General features: G+C 50.4%; 1 protein-coding gene and 1 long non-coding RNA gene across 4 annotated transcripts in view; one reads left to right on the forward strand and one right to left on the reverse strand.

The window, feature by feature from the left end:
* Positions 1-13,914: 13,914 nt before the first annotated feature.
* On the reverse strand, positions 13,915-17,867 carry LOC111827975. Of its 2 annotated transcripts, none has more exons than XR_002831723.1 (2): positions 17,808-17,867; positions 13,915-14,557 (listed from the first exon to the last, which is right to left on the reverse strand). It is a non-coding gene; the product is annotated as an uncharacterized LOC111827975 (long non-coding RNA). The 2 variants fall into 2 exon arrangements; XR_002831722.1 differs by lacking the exon at positions 17,808-17,867 and adding an exon at positions 16,288-16,636.
* PFDN4 (prefoldin subunit 4) overlaps positions 17,769-19,280 on the forward strand; it is a 7,599-nt gene continuing 6,087 nt past the window's right edge. The window contains exon 1 of one of the 2 annotated variants that reach the window (XM_014464647.2): positions 17,769-18,022. In XM_014464647.2, coding sequence (XP_014320133.1) covers positions 17,999-18,022 — 24 coding nt within the window. In that variant the 5' untranslated portion in view covers positions 17,769-17,998. The remainder of the gene's footprint in view (positions 18,023-19,280) is intronic. The other variant, XM_006099098.3, reaches the window with a different exon arrangement.

Genomic DNA, 19,280 nt, shown 5'->3' on the forward strand with positions numbered 1-19,280 from the left:
TTTCTCATGTCCAGCGGAGAAAGTCCCCAATGACTTTACACTGGATCGCAGAGGGCAGCAACACTGGTTCTTTGAAGCTTCGTTGACATCGACACACACCCACCCTTGAGGAGGTGCAGCTAAATTCAAAATGACGACTCGGAGCCCAGGCCCAGCCCTCACTCTCCCTCACTTGGCCGCTACCCTGGCTCACTGCTTAGTCTCTGTGAGTCACCGCCAGGGATCCTGCTGGGAATTACTGATGAGAGATCCCGAGTGTCTCAGAAGTGCCCGCCGTCGTTACTGAGACGGGCCCAGGCCCTGCTTGGTTCTGGGAAATCTTACCAAGACCTGAAGGGATAATTATACTCCGGCCCTCACACCAAGTGACCACCGGTGACAAGATGTCTGTGTGTTTGCGTGTGTGATGAGGGCAGGGCGGGTGGAGGAGTCCGTAGAAGGGCAACGCCAGGTTTCTCTGTGCTGGAAACACAAAACTCTTTCAAAAAGCTCCAACAGTAACAAGGTTTTGCGCTCTGAAGCTTTGGTGAATCTTGGGTGTGAGTCCTAGACCTGCTTTCTGGTTGTGGAAACTTGGAGACTTACTCTCCACATCTGTGGAAGGGGCGGTGTTGGGACCGACCTCAGTAAAGCTCAAGCTTCATGGAAATAGGAGTCATCACAGTAGCCTACTCCCTGGGGTTGCCGTGGGAATAACACACACACAGCAATGTGCTCTGTCAGTGTCACTCCATAGCGTCACTGCATCGCAGGCCCGGGTTTTTGCAAACTCCATACAAGAGAAACAACTTAGATGTGTCAAGTACTATTTCTTGTGTTCAACTTATTGTTGCAATTTTGACTCTGGAAACCGTATCCTATATAATAAAGAGGTAATATGCTCATTTGTCCGTTACAGTGTCCGAGTCATGACCAGTCAACGGGTTGCACACTCACAGGAGGTGGGGACTTCCGCCCCCAGCGGAGGCTCGCCCAGGCCTGCCCTGCACTAAGGTCCCGCCCAGTGCTGAGGTGACGCTGTCTGCCCGCATCCCTGGCCAGGGACGTGACCCTGCCTGCCTGTGTCCCTGACCTGGGATGTGACGCTGCCTGCCCGTGTCCCTGACCTGGGATGTGATGCTGTCTGCCTGTGTCCCGGACCTGGGACATGGCGCTGTCTGCCTGTGTCCCTGACCTGGGATGTGATGCTGCCTGCTTGTGTCCCTGACCAGGGACATGGCACTGCCTGCCTGTGTATCTGACCTGGGACATGGCGCTGCCTGCCTGTGTCCCTGACCTGGGATGTGACGCTGCCTGCCCGTGTCCCTGACCTGGGATGTGATGCTGTCTGCCTGTGTCCCGGACCTGGGACATGGCGCTGTCTGCCTGTGTCCCTGACCAGGGACATGGCGCTGTCTGCCTGTGTCCCTGACCAGGGATGTGATACTGTCTGCCTGTGTCCCTGACCTGGGATGTGATGCTGTCTGCTGTGTCCCTGACCTGGGATGTGATGCTGTCTGCCTGTGTCCCTGACCAGGGACATGGCGCTGCCTGCCTGTGTCCCTGACCAGGGACATGGCGCTGCCTGCCTGTGTCCCTGACCAGGGACATGGCGCTATCTGCCTGTGTCCCTGACCTGGGATGTGATGCTGTCTGCCTGTGTCCCTGACCTGGGATGTGATGCTGTCTGCCTGTGTCCCTGACCTGGGATGTGATGCTGTCTGCCTGTGTCCCAGACCTGGGATGTGATGCTGTCTGCCTGTGTCCCTGACCAGGGACATGGCGCTGTCTACCTGTGTACCCTGACCTGGGACATGGCGCTGTCTGCCTGTGTCCCTGATCATGGGACATGGCGCTGCCTGCCTGTGTCCCAGACCTGGGACGTGATGCTGTCTGCCTGTGTCCCTGACCTGGGACATGGCGCTGTCTGCCTGTGTCCCGGACCTGGGATGTGACGCTGTCTGCCTGTGTCCCGGACCTGGGATGTGACGCTGTCTGCCTGTGTCCCTGACCTGGTATGTGATGCTGTCTGCCTGTGTCCCTGACCTGGGACATGGCGCTGCCTGCCTGTGTCCCTGACCTGGGATGTGACGCTGTCTGCCTGTGTCCCTGACCTGGTATGTGATGCTGCCTGCCTGTGTCCCTGACCTGGTATGTGATGCTGTCTGCCTGTGTCCCTGACCTGGGACATGGCGCTGTCTGCCTGTGTCTCTGACCAGGGACATGGCGCTGTCTGCCTGTGTCCCTGACCTGGAACATGGCGCTGTCTGCCTGTGTCCCTGACCTGGGACATGGCGCTGTCTGCCTGTGTCCCTGACCTGGGATGTGACGCTGTCTGCCTGTGTCCCTGACCTGGTATGTGATGCTGTCTGCCTGTGTCCCTGACCAGGGACATGGCGCTGTCTGCCTGTGTCCCGGACCTGGGATGTGATGCTGCCTGCCTGTGTCCCTGACCAGGGACATCGCACTGTCTGCCTGTGTCTCTGACCAGGGACATGGCGCTGCCTGCCTGTGTCCCTGACCGGGGATGTGATGCTGCCTGTCTGTGTCCCTGACCTGGGACATGGCGCTGTCTGCCTGTGTCCCTGACCAGGGACATGGCGCTGCCTGCCTGTGTCCCAGACCTGGGACATGGCGCTGCCTGCCTGTGTCCCTGACCTGGAACATGGCGCTGCCTGTCTGTGTCCCTGACCTGGGACATGGCGCTGTCTGCCTGTGTCCCTGACCAGGGACATGGCGCTGCCTGCCTGTGTCCCAGACCTGGGACGTGATGCTGTCTGCCTGTGTCCCTGACCTGGAACATGGCGCTGTCTGCCTGTGTCCCTGACCTGGGACATGGCGCTGTCTGCCTGTGTCCCTGACCTGGGATGTGATGCTGTCTGCTATGTCCCTGACCTGGGACGTGATGCTGTCTGCCTGCGTCCCTGACCAGGGATGTGACGTTGTCTGCCTGTGTCCCTGACCTGGGATGTGACGTTGCCTGACTGCGTCCCTGACCTGGGACGTGACGTTGGCTGACTGCATCCCTGACCTGGGACGTGGCGCTGCCTGCGTGTGTCCCCCCAGCGCAGAGCTGCTCTGGTGTCTTGGTGAACTTTGCAACCGATCCAAGGAGGAAACCGAGAGGGGAGAGGCCAGGAGCTGTGAATTCCCAGCACTTTAGTCACTTGAAAACAGCTCCGCTTGGAATGCAAGGCGGCTGTACGTTCAGCTGAGAAGTGAGGGAGCTGAACACCACGTCGCTGGTGTGAGGCCCAAGTGCCCACCACGACAAGGAAAAAACAGAGGGAGGGGCCTGGAGGAAGGGAAGATAGTCGAAGGAAACATGTCTAGACTTTCCCCAGCCCTCTCCTTCTTTCTGCTGCCTACAAAAGCCCCAGGCTCGGCCACAGTTCTGTCTCCACCTTTTAGTTCCCTATTCTCCAACCACAGAGGAAAGAAATAAGGAAGGAGTCCATGCTGCCTCCAGAAAGTATCTATATACCTGATCGGCTGGTAGCCTCCCACAGAGGGAGGCCAGACTGTGGCTTAGGCCCGCTCCCCGTGGGACATCCATCAGTAGAACATCCTGTGAGTGCTCCCAGACTGTGAGGAGGGGCCAGCCAGGCTGAGGGACCCCTACTCCCCCATGCACGAATTTTCATGCACCGAGCCTCTAGTAATTAGATAAAGCCAAAGGCAGGTTAGCAAAGAAATGCTGGCGAGTTCCCTCTCCAGCTCAGCCACCCAGGAGCCAGACAAAGCAGGGGGAACTCCCTACCAGCCTCAGGTCCCGCGTCTCCAAGTGCAGGTGAAGGCGGTGCCCGCCCAGCAGGGTTTTTCTGAGATGACCAAGCATTGGAGTCCCTGGCAGACAGTAAACATGTTATCATTAATGTTATTAAGAGCTACAGGAATTGGGCCCTCAAATATTCAGGTCATTATCTCTATTACATGGGCCTTGCTTCCTCTGATTGATTAGATGAAAACTTCCTTAAAATTCCAAACATTGTCTCTTAATTTTGTCTCTCCTAGTGCTGTTTACCTTGGCCAACACCCAATACAGCAAATGATAGCCAATTGATTATTGGTTATTTCCTCATTCCCAGTGAAAGGAGAAAGAGCAGTGCCAATACATTCTTTGTTTTCTGGGGAAGAAGTTGTTGCAGATCCTGGAGGATGATTTGTGTGTCACATACACAGGAAGCATCTCGACACAACAAAAATATCAGTTTGGGTTTCGACAGCTTGAGTCGAAGCCATGGCTCTGCCACTTGCAAGCTGTGTGTCCGTGGGTAAGGTATTTAACCTCTCTGAGCCTAGTTTCTCTGTTCATAAAATTGGGGGTTCCTCTACCTGTCAGAAAGGTTAAGAGGAATACTGAAAACATCAGGTGAAACGCAGTTCACCACCGTCTTCGCAAACATCTGTTTGCCTCCTGTACTTGCTTGATGATTTCTGAGTAGAATTCGGCCCTGTTGGTAAGTTAAGGTTATATTATGGAAAAATGTATCTTACATCCCCTGAAAACGCAGTGACATGAGGAGAACTTTTAAAAAGTTTCTTCATTAAAAGAGGTGCTCCACTTTAAAGGAGATGAAAAACACAGTGTGTACACTCAAGTTTATGAGTCATTTTACTGTTACTGTACATTATAATTTATTGAGGATCTACTGTGTGTGTGTGCCAGGCATCTTACTGCCTTTCCCTATGTAATAATACTATCAGGTATTTTTCATTTTATATGAGAAAACCTTTTTTTTTTTTTATAGATTTTAAGCCAGATCTGAGATAGAATCTATCCTGCTACCATTTCCACTCTGACCAAGTCAGTTCACCTTGTCTTAATCTATGAAATGGGAATAATCATAGCCACACATATATTATTCTAATGTCACAGTTACAATAACATTTTATAGTTAACATCTGGGAATGTGAATGCCAGCTTGCTGAGGCAGGAGGACCACTGTCCTTCTCGCTGTTTTTATTCTTGGTCCCTCTCTCTGTGCTTGGATCAGTTGAGGTGCTCAGTAAGTATTTGCCAAATAATAGGCCACGAAATAACAGAGATGACCAAAGGCCGTACTTGTTCTAGATGTACTAGTCAAATTTGATTGATTCTATGGTTGTAGCAAAAACACAGTTCCTGGAAAAGATGTTTAATTACTAACCTTATATGTAAAGGAACATTTTATTTTTTTCTTTCTTCAGAATGTCTGGAAAAATAGAGATCTGCAAGGGGAAGATGTGCCCCCTTTAAAGTAACACAGTATCTCCACATGAAAAGGGAGAGCATGAATTAAATGAGTGAATATTTTGGACAGTATGTGCTATACCAGAGGTCCTTAAACTATGGCCCGCAGGCCACATGCAAATACAAATATTGTATTTGTTCCCATTTTGTTTTTTTTACTTCAAAATAAGGTATGTGCAGTGTGCATAGGAATTTGTTCATAGTTTTTTTTTAAACTATAGTCCGGCCCTCCAACAGTCTGAGGGACAGTGAACTGGCCCCCTGTTTAAAAAGTTTGAGGACCCCTGTGCTATACGGTAGATACTCAGTAAGCACTAGCTATTATTATTGACATAAGAAGTCTGGAAGATATAAAGTCAAGTTAAGCTCCTTTGCTTTGGAAAAATTCCTTTGGTTCCATATATGTTGCATAATTAACTTTTAAGCATACATCATCACATGGATCCCTATTCTATGCTTTCCTGCATGATATGACTTGGCTAAGTCATCAGGGGCAAAATCAGGGGAATTCCATGACGGAATTATTATTGCTAATTATGTTGGACCCAAAGGATATTCTATTTTGCTCCTGTAAGGCAGGAGCCTGCCTTGGCATATCTTATTATGACTGCTGACTTGGAGGAAGCACTGTTGAGCTCTGACTGGGTTTTGCCAAAGCTTAAATACGAGCCTTCAAGTGCACACTTCCCTAGGGGCTGACACCTCTAGGGAGCTGCTGGGAAGCACTTCCATAGTCCCTGGGAGCAAAGCCCTGGAAGAACAGAAATGGATATCCAGTAGTTTGTCGCTATTCGTGGACTGGGCCAGGTAAACCATCCTGAAAGAGGAGAACCCTAGAGGAGTCCCTTTGTCTTTGGTAAAGGGCTTTGAGGCCTTCAGAGATGGTCCAGAGTATTTTCAGGGGCAGAACCATCTCTACTGTTGAACTCAACTAGAATTCTATTGCACAAGGCCAAGGCTGCATATAAACGCGGGGGAATGAAATTCAGATGTTGAGAGGTATCTGCAGAGATGGGGAGGGAGGGAAATTGTTTTTCATCCTTGAGATAAATAGCCATTTTATGGAGTGCAACAAGCAGGCTCCCCTGTCCTGAAACTTGTGATCAATGAGTCCATACTGTTTTCATCATGGACAGTGTCCTCAGGCTGTCAACCCATTCCCTCTCACTTATGTAACAATCAGTTCCTCTGGCCAACACAAACAAATTCCTCCTCGGCACACCCCGAGCTGGTGACCTGATTTCAAAACCATTCAGTCACAAATAGAGCTCCTGGTGCGTTTTTTTGTACGTAAAGGGCACGTGACTCAGACGCTTAGCGCTGCAGCAGGGTGGCGGCCATGACTCACACCACAGGGCTATTCACATTCGCTGCAGTCCCAGGCCTGGAGTCTGAAAGAAAACAAGTGGTTTCATAAAGTCGCTTTTCTCTAACATGCACTGTGTGTGTCTGTGGGTTGTCAGCATCCTTGTTTGAATTTGAACAGAGCAAAGTAAAGGTTTGGAAATTGGACTTGGGCATCAGATGTCCTTGGGTTCGAATCCCAGCTCTGGAATCCGCCAGCCTCTGTGACTGTGGGTGAGTGATGTTACCTCTCTCAGTCTTGGCTTCCACACGGATGAGAAGGAGAATATTGCCAAGCTCACGCGTGGCTGTGTAAGAGCTGAGTGGAGTGCTGGCCCCTGGCAGCGTCCTTTGCTTCTGCCTAGAACTTCATGGCGCCGGAGGACCCCACACTGGGATGAGAGAGGAGGCCCCCACCTCTGTAGAAAGCCTCAGTCCCAGGAAAGGAGAGTTTTAATGAAGAGGCGTCATCTTTGGCACCCGGTTAAGTTTTGCCTGTAGGAAGGGAACTTGGGAGCCAGGAGTGGCTTCCAAACGCAGGTTTGCGGGGAAGGGTTGATGGGACGTCTGTCTGTCTCAGGGGCCTGGGTTCTAGGAGGGTGCCTCCAGGCTATGAGCACTACTCTGTTGGGGAGGATTGCTCCTTCATCCTGTTGCTGCCTTTTTTTTTTTTTTTTTAAATGGAAGAGTCTTTGCTTTTATGCTGTTGATATTAGTGTTAGTCTTCAGTTTCATATATTTCCTTGGCAAAAAAAAAAAAAAAGTTGGTAACTCTCTGATGATACTATTTATTAAATACTTACTGGGATGTGAAATTCAAATGTTTGAGAACTACTTCTGTTAGTATCAAGCAATTCTCCCTTTTATCTCCAACTATAATATTCTTTAATGAATATGGCCCCAGGGATATAAATAGACCAATTCTTTTTTCCCCCGGATCAGGTAAAATGAACCAGGCCATTCTTTATTTTTGTTTTGTTAAACTTATCTTTATTGTTGAAAGTATTACACATGTCCCCGTCCCCTCCTCCCCCAAGGACCCCCTCTACCTCGTTCCTGCCCCACCCCAGGCCTTCACCACCTAGTGTCTGTGTCCATCGGTTATGCATATAAGTTCTTTGGTTAATCTCTTCCCACCCCACCCCCCTACCGCTGAAATTCATCACAAACTGACAACCGGACATTTTAATTAGGACAATACAATGAAGGCACAAAGGACACGCCCAGTTTCTAAAGCAACTACCCCCTAATATTTTTTAAAATATATTTTATTGATTTTTTACAGAGAGGAAGGGAGAGAGATAGAGAGTTAGAAACATCGATGAGAAAGAAACATCGATCAGCTGCCTCCTGCACATCTCCTACTGGGGATATGCCCGCAACCAAGGTACATGCCCTTGACCGGAATCGAACCCGGGACCCTTCAGTCCACAGGCTGACACTCTATCCACTGAGCCAAACCGGTTTCGGCTACCCCCTAATATTGACCAATGAACATTATGGTCTCTGCTGACTGGCCGGCTATGAAGCACAGAGAGGTGCGGCAGGCACCAGGCAGTGGTCACAGGGGCCGATGCAGAGCTTGCCAAAGTCATGGCTCAAGGAAGCCCACGAAAGACAAAAAAGTGAGTGAGTGTTAAAAGCCAGATGTTGGAGGCAGCAGACGTGCTTCAAGGGGACCATGTCACTTATGGAAGCTCTAGGAAAGCGGAAACAGACTCAATATGCACTGATTATGATGTGAAAGATTAGGAAGGAAATGGGGAAAATCTGGAGGTAGAGGTGAAAAGGCAGAGAAGTTATCTGGGTTACATTTTGGAGACCAGGAAGGTCACAGAAAAAAAGTCATGGTAACAATAATAGTGGCATCTTGGATGAAGCAGACTCCTTTGGCGGTGTTTGCCCAGCCTGTGAGAGCATGCCTGTGTCCCCGGGTCTGGAAATGGCTTTGCTCCCTGACCCGTGGCAGGCACAATGGCACAACATGACAGTGGATGCGGCCATAGATTAGTCAGGAGGGTCGACATTGACCAGTGAGTCTTACTTTGAAGCACGGATTTGCGATTTGGGGAAAAAAATCACTCAGTATAAACTGGTCTCCTGGTCAGAAGTTAGGGGAGACCATTATCGTCCCACATCTGAAGCCGAGGGGGAAGGAGGTGTTCAGAGATGAAGAAGGTTGCAGCTGAGCAGAGAGCAGAGGGAGAAATGAAGCAGGTCCCGACGCCTCAGGGCTCCCATGTGCACGCCCCTGCCCAGGCTTGGTGGACACTGAACTTTTGGATTTGGTGGCAATTTAGAATCTTTGGTTGTAAGCAACAGAAACTGGCCCTGGCTACCCTCAACGATAAGGGAATTTACCTGGCACTTGGCAGAGGCTTGCAAAAGTGGGGCTGATGGCCAACTGGGACGTGGAGGGGTTCCAAAGCAGAAGCCCACCACCGGGCCGCAGGCACTGCCACTTAGAGCAGCAGTAGGCTGGCGTCCTTCAAATGCCAGCTGACATTTGTTTATATTTATTTACTGGAGGCCTGATGCACGAAATTCGTGCAAGAGTAGGCATTCCTTCCCCTGGCTGCCGGCACCGGCTTCCCTCTGGCACCTGGGACCTGGGCTTCCCTCGCAGCCTTGGCTTCATCCGGAAGGTCATCCCCAAGGACGTCTGATCTAATTAGCATATTACCCTTTTATTATTATAGATTTTTATTTTATCTATTTACTTATTTACATTACACTTATTGGGGTGATATTGGTCAACATGAACATATAGGTTTCAGGTATGGATTTCTATGGGACAAAATCTTCTACGTTACAAGATCTGTATATTGTACCAGGTGCCCACCACCCAAAGTCAAATCTTCTCCTGTCACCATACATTAGAACCCCCTTTCCCCCCACCTCCTCTCCTCTGGCCATCACCACATTCCATCAGGATATCTGAATCGCCTTCTTGCTTCCGAATTCTTAAGACTCAAATTGCTTAGGTATTTTTACTTCTCAAACTGCTGGGTGAACATAAACCCGTTGGTGTCTCTTAGGCATTTGAATTTAAGACGCAAATTCGTTTACAAAAGTCATACTGGTTCTCATTCAGAATAAATGGTGCACGCGGATGGGTACCAACGGCCTCTCTGACTTCTCCCAGGCGTCTACTCCAAATCTTAGGGACCAAGTCAGAGCAAGTACCTAAATGGAGGTGGGTTTGCAATGAGTAAGCGTTTTTCTTTCAAGTGATCTCAGCGAAGCCTCCTTGCTTAGCTTTAGGCAGCATGGAAGTTTTGAAACTGCTTGGTGTATTTTGCTCCGGAGAACAATGTTATCTCAGTGTGGGGGCAGGTAGGCATCTCCCTTCTGGTCTAAAGAGCCCTTGAGACAAAAGGGGTAAGTTGACGGTTTGGAGGAAGAAAGTGACCTGGGCACAGTAAACCCTGGGACCCTGGGAAAGATCAGCACCGGCCCTGACTAACCATTCATGACTCAGGTGTCTGGGCCGGGACCTCCTGGACCCGCCCCGCCTGGGTAAGCCTGTGGACAGCCGGTGGGTGGCCTTTGGATTATCGGACCCCCATCAAGTAGTCACCAATTTTGGAGGAAGGCTTACCTGGGACTCAGAGAAAGAACTGAAGCTGTCACAGCTCAGGCCTGGCAGTTAGGAAATGCGACAAAACTTAAAATAAGCCAACAAAACTCACCTGCGATCATACCACCCAGAGACAAGCAATAGAATTGTTTTAAAGAGAAAAATGTGATTGAATATTATGTACATACCAGAAAAGGAAATCCCTTCTGAAATTCAACCACACATCTCTCAATCACTTAGTCATGGGTGGTCTTCAGTATGGTATACTTGGACAGGAAGCACTGTCCCTTTAGGTACGAATTAGAGATTTTTAAAAAAGGTGCCTAAGGATTCGATTGTTTTCTTGTCTTCTGTTTTAAATAGAACTGCTAGGTAGCGTTTCCAGCAGAAGGTGGCTCCTTTAGAATTAAGATCTTCAGAGATGGAGCCCCAGGATTTCAACCATTAACTTGAACCCATCACAACATAAGCTACAGTGAAAGTGCTGACAGATAAGCATGTGATAAGAGCTGTTCAGATAACCCTGCGACAGGAGACACAGACTCCTGTGCTGTCCGCAGGCTTACCCAGGCAGGGCGGGTCCAGGAGGCCCCGGCCCAGACACCTGAGTCATGAATGGTTAGTCAGGGCCGGTGCTGACCTTCCCCAGGGTCCCAGGGCTTACTGTGCCCAGGTCACTTTCTTCCTCCAAACCGTCAACTTAGCCCTTTTGTCTGAATAATAAAGTACAAATTGGTTCCTGTGGCTTCCAAGCCCTCCACAACCTAACTCCACGGGCCCGGCTCACCCCTCCCTCAGTCTGAGGTCCTTACCTGGTGCTCATACAGGGTGTCCCCCCAAAAATGCATATGCACTTTAAGCTCACAGCTCAATTTTGAAAACGAAATGTATTTCAATAAACACCGCTTTTATCATTATTCAAAGTGTGTGTATACATTTTTGGGGGACACCCTATATTATAGTCTCGACCTTTCTTCTTTTTTCAATCTTCACCAACGCAGAATTTATCCGAGCTACACTCTGTCCCAAACTTAGTACTGTAGTACTTCTCTGGTCTTCCTTGGCAACTTAAAAAATATATGAACAAGACACTTTACCGATGTGCTTTCACTTACATGCACACCTACAAAAGCAGCTCCCTCTAAACTTCAGTGTGCGGGAGAGCGAAGCTTTGTTCTGTGTGGGATTTGAATCTGCCAGAGGCACCCTTCATTCTGGGCAGGTATTGGAACAAACAAGACTCAGTGAGTCTGAAATTTTTTTACAAACAAGAGACTATCTATCTATCTATCTATCTATCTATCTATCTATCATCTATCTATCTATCTATCTGTCATCTATCTATCTATCTATCTATCTATCTATCTATCATCTCTATATACATATTTCTACATCGCTCTATAGAATATGTTCCTTATTTAAAAAGTACATACATTTAGTGACAGGTTAAGTGGGTGTTATAATTTCTACAACACCCATATTTGCAGATTAAGTAAATCAATGTGATTTCTCAGAGAAATCATGTTTTATGAGATGCGTGTCATCACATTAAAGATTAAATTTACAGAAATTTAAAAAAATGGCAGTTAACTGTTTATACCTCAGGGAGCTTTTTGTTTCTTCTATGAGTCTTACGACAGTAATTCTGGGGAACTATGTAGATTGAAGCCCTTTGCTTCCGATGGGTGAGCTCCTGCGATTGGTGGAATGTGAGAACTATCTAACTTTCTCCTCACTGAGAAGGGTGGTAGCATAGCCATGTCTTGAAGTTTCCCAGATACTAGTAAAGTAATGCCTAAACATGAAAGGGAATGTGAGGAAGTACAGAAAAGAAAAAAATAATTGCATCTCCTGTCCCTCAGTGACAACCACTAAGAATAGTTTTGTATAGTTCTTCCTATATAGCTTATGGGACGATTTTAAAATTCTATTTAGAATCACAGTGTGTCTACTTCATAGCTTGCTTTATCACTTATCATTACATCTTGCATGTCTGCATGTAAGTTAACATTAATATTCATTTCTATATGAATAAAACAGTAATCCATGCTCACTTTTAAAAAATGTAGAAACTATAAAGATGGAAGTAAAAAATCACCTTTAAATCCTGACACCTAGATATAAAATTACTGTTATATATTAACATTTTTCTATATTTCCTTCCTGCATTTTTCTAAGTATATCCATCTATATCTATAGGGGCAAAAGTAGGTTTACAGTTATGAGTACACGAAACACTTTATTGCATTAACAGTATTATTGATAATTATTTTCCTTATGAACAACTGTAACTCTACTTTTGCCCTCCCTTTATAGAGATGCTTTTTAAGAACAAAATGGACATCGGGATTTTGCATCCTACTATTTTTCAGCATCTTTCCTCGCATCACCACTTCTCCAGACTGGCATGTGGTAACTGAGTCTCTGGGCCATGAACCTGGCCTCTCTGAGCCCTTCGAGTAGTTCAAATGCTCCATCTCTGTAAACTCCGCTTTAATGACTCCTGTATAAATAGCTCATTTCTGGATTTAGACCTGTTTCCTCAGAACAGGTGGCCAGGAGGAGAATTAGTCGGGAAACAAGCACGCGTCTTCCTGGCGACAGAGCGAGGCCGGGGCTGCTCCTTACTCCCCCTTCGGCCTCGGTGCCTGCGCGGTGTTCTGCTCAGAGAAAGCCCACAGGACCAGCAGTGATGGCCGACAAGGATTCCCGTGCGTCTTCAATCTCATCCTTCCCTCAGCACCAAAAACAAACCAGGCGTCTCCAAAGAGAGGAGCCGTGGTGCCCCTTGAGACTTTGCGAGCAGCCTGCAGCGGCTGAGGTACCGTCACTTCTCTCTTCCGATGACTGTCCTTTCCATCCGCTCGTGTCCTCCCTGCTGGCTGATTCCCCGCTGGTGGGGGCCGGGCTGTTTTGGGGGTGTTGTGGCTTCGTTGTGATTTTGATACACCGTCAGCCTACATGTCTTCATTAAACTCAGTGTCAATTTGACCGCGATGCAGCCTCCAGGTTACTTGACTATGTGACTTATAAAATGAAAGCGTTGAAAATACGCTCCGTCCATAGTGGTAGTGGTGTGTGAGGTGGCAACGTAGTAAGGATGATTTTTTGTTCAGATAGAATTTCACCTCTGCAGATAGAATTTCCTGGTTGTCTTGGCTGAATTACTTTCTCTAAAAAAAAAAAGTTATTCTAAAAGAAATAACTTACTTTTCCCCCTAAAAATAACATCTTTTTAGGGCTCTTTGTGTCCAACAACATAACTCCCTGTAGCTAGGGGCAGCGGCAGCAGGATGGGGTGAGGGGGTTGGGATGTGCACAGGCCCTTAGTGAGGGCTGGGTTATCTGCTCTGGAGGCAAACCTCTAGGGGCGACATTGAATGACCGTGCAGGCCTGCTCACTGCTGGGGTCTCGGCACCTCCGGACCTGAGTCACCGAGGCCAGGGCCTCCCCTGAGGACCTCTCTTCCTGCTGCTTCAGGGACTCAAGCTCCCTCGGCCAGGCTGCCCTCAGCACAGGACTGGGTCCTCCCCTTGCCCCCCACACCTGCCACCTCCCTCTTTGTGCCCTTAGTTCAAAGTCTCCCCCTGGTGAATCTGATTGGCTGGAGCTGTAGGTCTGCACCCTAGCTTAAAGGATGCCAGGAAATTGAGTTCTGACTTCTAGAATGGAAGGGTAATGCTCGCGACCTGGAAATTTCCAAGTAGAGAAAAACTTGGAGGGATACTAGGTGAGCACAAATGTAGGGTGTCTCCCCAAAATGTATACACACACTTGGAGTAATAAAGGCAGTGTTTATTCAAATACATTTCATTTTCAAAACTGGGCTATCCGCTGTTCAACTGTGTCTGCAGTTTTTGGGGACACCCTGGACATAAGACACCCACTTCTTCGGTCCTTTTCCGAGCAGCATCTGTGTGAGAGGCGGCCTGGCTTGATGCAGGTGCATCCGAGGTTCTGAGTAAATCCTTGTTGAGTGAGTCACACTAAGAAATGTGCATTTTGATCCAAAGATATGATTCGAGTGCTCCTTGCAACCGTTCTGACTCATTCTCAATATCACAATTGCTGTAAGCATGTACCTTGAAATAAACAGGTGAGTTAACGACCTATTTTAAGAGGCCTAGAATCAATGCATACATCGAGGGCTCTGGGCAATGCTCTGCCTTTAAACATTATGGTAAGAATTCAGACTCGCAAAAGATGGTGATGCTTTGGTCCAAAGAGAGAGAGGTTTCCCTGATGTGGTGCCCTCTGGCTTCGCAGTGTAGACAAGAGCCCGGACAGGTCCTGAGGGGCGGCAAAGAGAAAGGAAACCGTCCGTCTGGAGTCACAGCGCCACCTGGTGAAAGAAGGAGGGGCTATTCCCGCAAGGAGTCCACCGTTTATCACAATTTGTGTGAGGCGTGTAGTGCCAGATCTAGGAAAAAAAATAAAAAGTGAATGGAAACACTACCCTGTGGACTCGCACATTGTTACTGAGTGAACTCACCAGCAGCCACATTGTATTATATGTATAATCATGTTAATCCCTAAATACACAGTCTCATTCGTTCACGTATTTATTCATTCCTTAGCTAATATTTGTCAAGCATCTATCTCCCTTCCTATTGGTGCTGCAATTACAGAGAGGACGAAACAGGCACATTTCTCTTGGGGCTCCAGTATCACAGGGCAGAGAGAGTTAAAAAATAAATGTGTTAGGGAGGGCTCCAAGGATGTTAAAGGGGGGTGATGCTATCTGTGGGTGGTGCATACATTTAAGGAAAGCTTTCTTGATGGAGAGAGAGGATGAACGTTGAGGATGAGTAGAATTTACCCACGTGAACAACAGGAGAAAGGACATCGAGGGCTGCAGAATGAGCAGTGCAAAGGCCCTGGGGCAGAAGGAATCAGGCAGCACCCACGGAACGGCGTTGCCAGAGAAGGGAGCACAGAGAGTGAGGGGAAAGGTGGTACAAAGTCAGGTCAGAGAGGGGGCTAGACTTTGGTAAGGAATTCAAATTATACCCATGTGCCCTGGAAAGACAGGGAAGAATTTCAAACAGGGCCATGATAAAACAATTGACAAAACTGTTGAATCAAATACACACGGACACAGTTTCCATTACCCGGCACAATAAGACTCAAAAGAACTACCAGACAGAGACGGTCAGGCGTATAGAGTGATGGCTTAGAAAAGTGCCAACTACGAAACAAGGGCAGAATTTAAAGGTGGAAGAGGTTAGCGATAGCCAGACAAGGCGTTCCAGGGTGGATTAAATATTGAAGGGATGCAGAGGAAACTCTGGTGGCCCCGGAACAAGACAGGAAGGAGGCAAGTACAGGCCGGAATAAGTAGCCTAGGAAGGACGCCTTCCAGGCACGCAGTCCCTGATTCGCAGCAGTTAGAAAGTCCCTGACTTGCATAGGCTTGCTTAAGAAAACCCAGGGGATCCCCCATTTTATTTAGGAACAAGACAGTGGGTTATAAGAACGTTCCAGAAGCTGTGCACCTGGGGAGGTCACAGATGGATGGGTGGCCTGTGCTCTCCGTCTAGTGGTCATGCATAGGTTTAGGATTTATTTGGAAATGAATTTGAGTCCTTTCAAAATCTCAAGACTTAAAAAGATCCAGAGGACTGGCTCTAGGAAAACGGGGAACTTCCATCGGTCCTGGGTCCCTGTTGCCTCCTGACAACACTTGGCTGAAGGTGAGGAGCTGGATGTGGAGTGAGATGGAGCACAGTCCCTCCTGTCCCTCTCGCATTCACACCCTGGCCTTGGCCTGCAGGTCTGGGAACCTGCTCTCCACCCGCCCCTCCCCTCTCTCCAGAGCCACAGTGGGAGGCGGGCGGAGGACCATGTTCTCTCCAGCTTCATCTCTCGCCCTTCTCCACCTTCTCTTTTCTTTTCTGCCCTTTCCTCCAATTTCTTTAAACACACCATGGTCATCTATCTTTATTTGATATTAAAGGTTCCCTCCACACTTCCCTCCCTCCCTCCCTTATTTAAACCCCTTAAGATCTGTTCCTGTAACAAGTGAAATTGGTTTTCCCCGTAAGTCAGAGATTTTACATGTTTTAAAATATATTTAGTCTGCGTTTTTAAAACAGATTTTAAAAAATAATTCAGAAAATAATCATTGTGTTGATACTTTGAAATATCTACCCAGGTGGCCTCAGGCGGGGGTCTGCCTGGGGACACTGCCACGGTCCTTGGGCGCCCCCTGCAGGCGCCCCTGCACCTTGGGAGCTGGCGTCTGGCGCAGACATTGCCAGTTTGGGGGAGACTCCTGTAGGTAGGGCTATGAAATCTCCGGTTCATTCTCGTGTTGTGACAGCATCTAAATGAAGCTGGGACACGTCTGGATAATCCTGTAGCCTGCATGTCAATTCAGATAGAGTTTTTGTTCCACTCAGTGTTTCAATCAACATAGTATTTGATTTCTTGCATCGTCCACACAGAGTTTTCACGCTGGTAATTACCGTCTAACATACTGTATAATTCACTTCGATGTTTTGACCATGGTATGTCTCCCATCACTAGAATGTAAGCTGCATGAGGACAAGGCATTTTGTCTATTTTTTTCCCCTTCTGTAGTCCCACTGCCCTCTGCTCCAGTCTCTGCCCTCCCCCTGACCCCCTTACACACACACACACACACACACACACACACACACACACACCTCTCAGGAGTTGTCCTAGGGCTGCAGTTGAAGGTGCTATGACTTATGGGGATATGCGTGTACCAGCAGTAAGGTACCATGACTAAATCAGCTTCCTTTTTGAAATAGCATCTAACATGGTGCAGATTTCAAACAAACAAATGCACGTCCCAAACTCCTCATTTAGATGCATTAGAACAGAAGTCTGGGGTGCAAGTTCATACACCTGTAGGGCCTGACAGGTAAGCTTGGGGTGAGGCAGGGATCTGTCCGGGCTGTGGAGAGGGCCTGTTAGCTAAATGGGCCATGCCTGACCAGCACCAGCACCAGCACCAGCACCAGCCGCTGCAATCGCCAAAACGTAGGCTCAAGGCCACCAGGACTCTGATTTTACAAGCTCAAGCGAAACAAAGTATTGTTTTGATATTGTCGAGTGAAATGCAATTTTCACACCTAGGATGCAGGCAGTGGGAGGCCAGGGTTCAGCCTGGTGTAAGGGAATGTGTTAAACCACCTTCCGTGTGGCAATTCCAACGCCCACCCCTCGCGGGGTTAGCATTTTCCAGTGGTTGTTGGTGAATTTCCTTTCTCCAGTTGTTCTCATTTGTACCCCAGGCTTCTTCCTTTTGCTGGTCCAAGCGGGGATTCTGAGCCCAAAAAGGAACCGGAAGGCACCGTGTCAGTTGTACTGTAATCGCTCCATAATGTTGAACAGGTTGGTGAATAGGAGCGCTTCCCCCTCTATACCGTCTGAATTGTCGGGGCACATCAATATCACGTACTATTGCCAGGGCCATTCGTTATTAGCCTTTTGAAAGGTAGGTCAGTTTCTCTGTACATTTGTGGGATTGACAAAAAAGAATTTCCCTGCCATCCCCTCCAGGCCCCGCCCCGGTCCGGCCCGCCCCGCCCTTCAGCGCTGTGCGCCCCCTGCTGGCCGCCGCTGGAGCTGCGGCCGTTCGCCACACCCCCCCGTTTCTGTCGGCGCACAGGGCGGTGCCCGTCCCTTTAACTGGCACGTACCAAGTCCTTCCAGAGCCCATCTCCTCCCTGGGTCCAGGCGTTCGCTCTCCTCGGTCGCAGACCCAAGAGGAGGGAATGTGGAGCCGGTGGTGTATTTTGCGGGAGTTGTGGGCCCACAGGGAGTGAGCGGGGGCCGGGAAGGACCGCGCGGGCTCAGCCCTCCCCTCCGCGCGCCGTGGTCCAGTCCCAAGATGGCGGCCACCATGAAGAAGGCGGTGAGTGGGCGCTCGCGGGCGGGTGCTCGGGCGGCGGGCGCTGGGCCGCCGAGGGGCCGGGCGGGCGGTTCTGGGGTGCTCCTCCCCGAGGCCGGCGTGGGGCCCGGGGCCGAGCGCCCGAGCCTGAGGGCGGCCCCGCGGGGAGGCCGGCCCGCACCCGGCGCCCCGAGCACGGGGGTCCCGCGGCCCTGGCGCGTCACGGGGCGTGGGGAGCCGGGGGTCCGCCGGCCACCACGCCGGGCGCTTTTCCGCGTTGTCACGTCTGACCCGCACCGGGCACGCGGGTCGGCAGCGCCTGCACCGCCCTGGGCAGGTGAGGAGGCCGCGGCCCAGGTCGGGAGGCACCTGCCCCGGGGACGCCGCTGCGGGGAGCAGAGCGGACCCCGCGTCCTGGGGTCCGGCCCGAGCCCGGGCCCCGCCGCCCCGCCCGCCCCGAGGCCCCGGCGGCCACGCTCCAGATCTCCCCGTACCTCGGCGAGGGCAGGTCCCCGCTTACAGGTGCGAGCGGAGCCCGAGCCCCTGGGGCCTGGCGGTGACTCAGCTCGGAGCTCAGCTGGTTCCAGCGCAGCTTTGACTTGTTTCCTTATTTCTCATTTTCCCAAATCCTGCTGAACGCCTCGTTAGGGTCTGCCCTCCAGTAAGTCTCCCAGACTCTTGGAGGTGGAAGATAAAATGGGGGTGGGGGCGAGGAGCGAATGGCAGCTGCGGGTGGGGGAGCCCGCACACGTGACGCCCCCTCACTCCTGCGGGCAGAGCCTGTGCACCCCGATTTCCCGGGGAGGCACCGAGGGGGGCAGAGCCTGTGCACCCCGATTTCCCGGGGAGGCACCGAGAGGGGCAGAGCCGGGAGTGGAGCCCCGGGTGCCGAGGCCAGGCCCTGCCCGGGGGAGGCTCCCCGTCCCGGCGGCGAGGCCCCGCTCCCCCTGGCGCCCCCCGCTCCCCGCCTGTGCCGAGGGGGTGGCCAGCGCCCTCGGAGGCCGAGCTGGAGGGTGCGCTGCCCACGTGGGGGCCCCGGGCACCCAGGCCGAGGTCTCCCTCCATCACCCTCTTACCGAGCACCGAGGGGCCCAGGCCGGTCCTGCCAGCTGCTCGGTGCACCCTCTTCGCCTCGGGTTTGTGTTTGACGGGCCGGGGTCAGGTGTGGCCTTGACGCCGTGGGGATGGGGGGGCTGGTTGGGGTTCACCCCACCTGCAGGTGTGGGAGCTGAAGTGAGGAGAGGAGTCCATGTTGGGGAACCGGGAGGAGAAGGATTTGAAT

The sequence above is a fragment of the Myotis lucifugus genome, unplaced genomic scaffold (assembly GCF_000147115.1).
Source record: "Myotis lucifugus unplaced genomic scaffold, Myoluc2.0 scaffold_258, whole genome shotgun sequence".
Classification (NCBI taxonomy): domain Eukaryota; kingdom Metazoa; phylum Chordata; class Mammalia; order Chiroptera; family Vespertilionidae; genus Myotis; species Myotis lucifugus.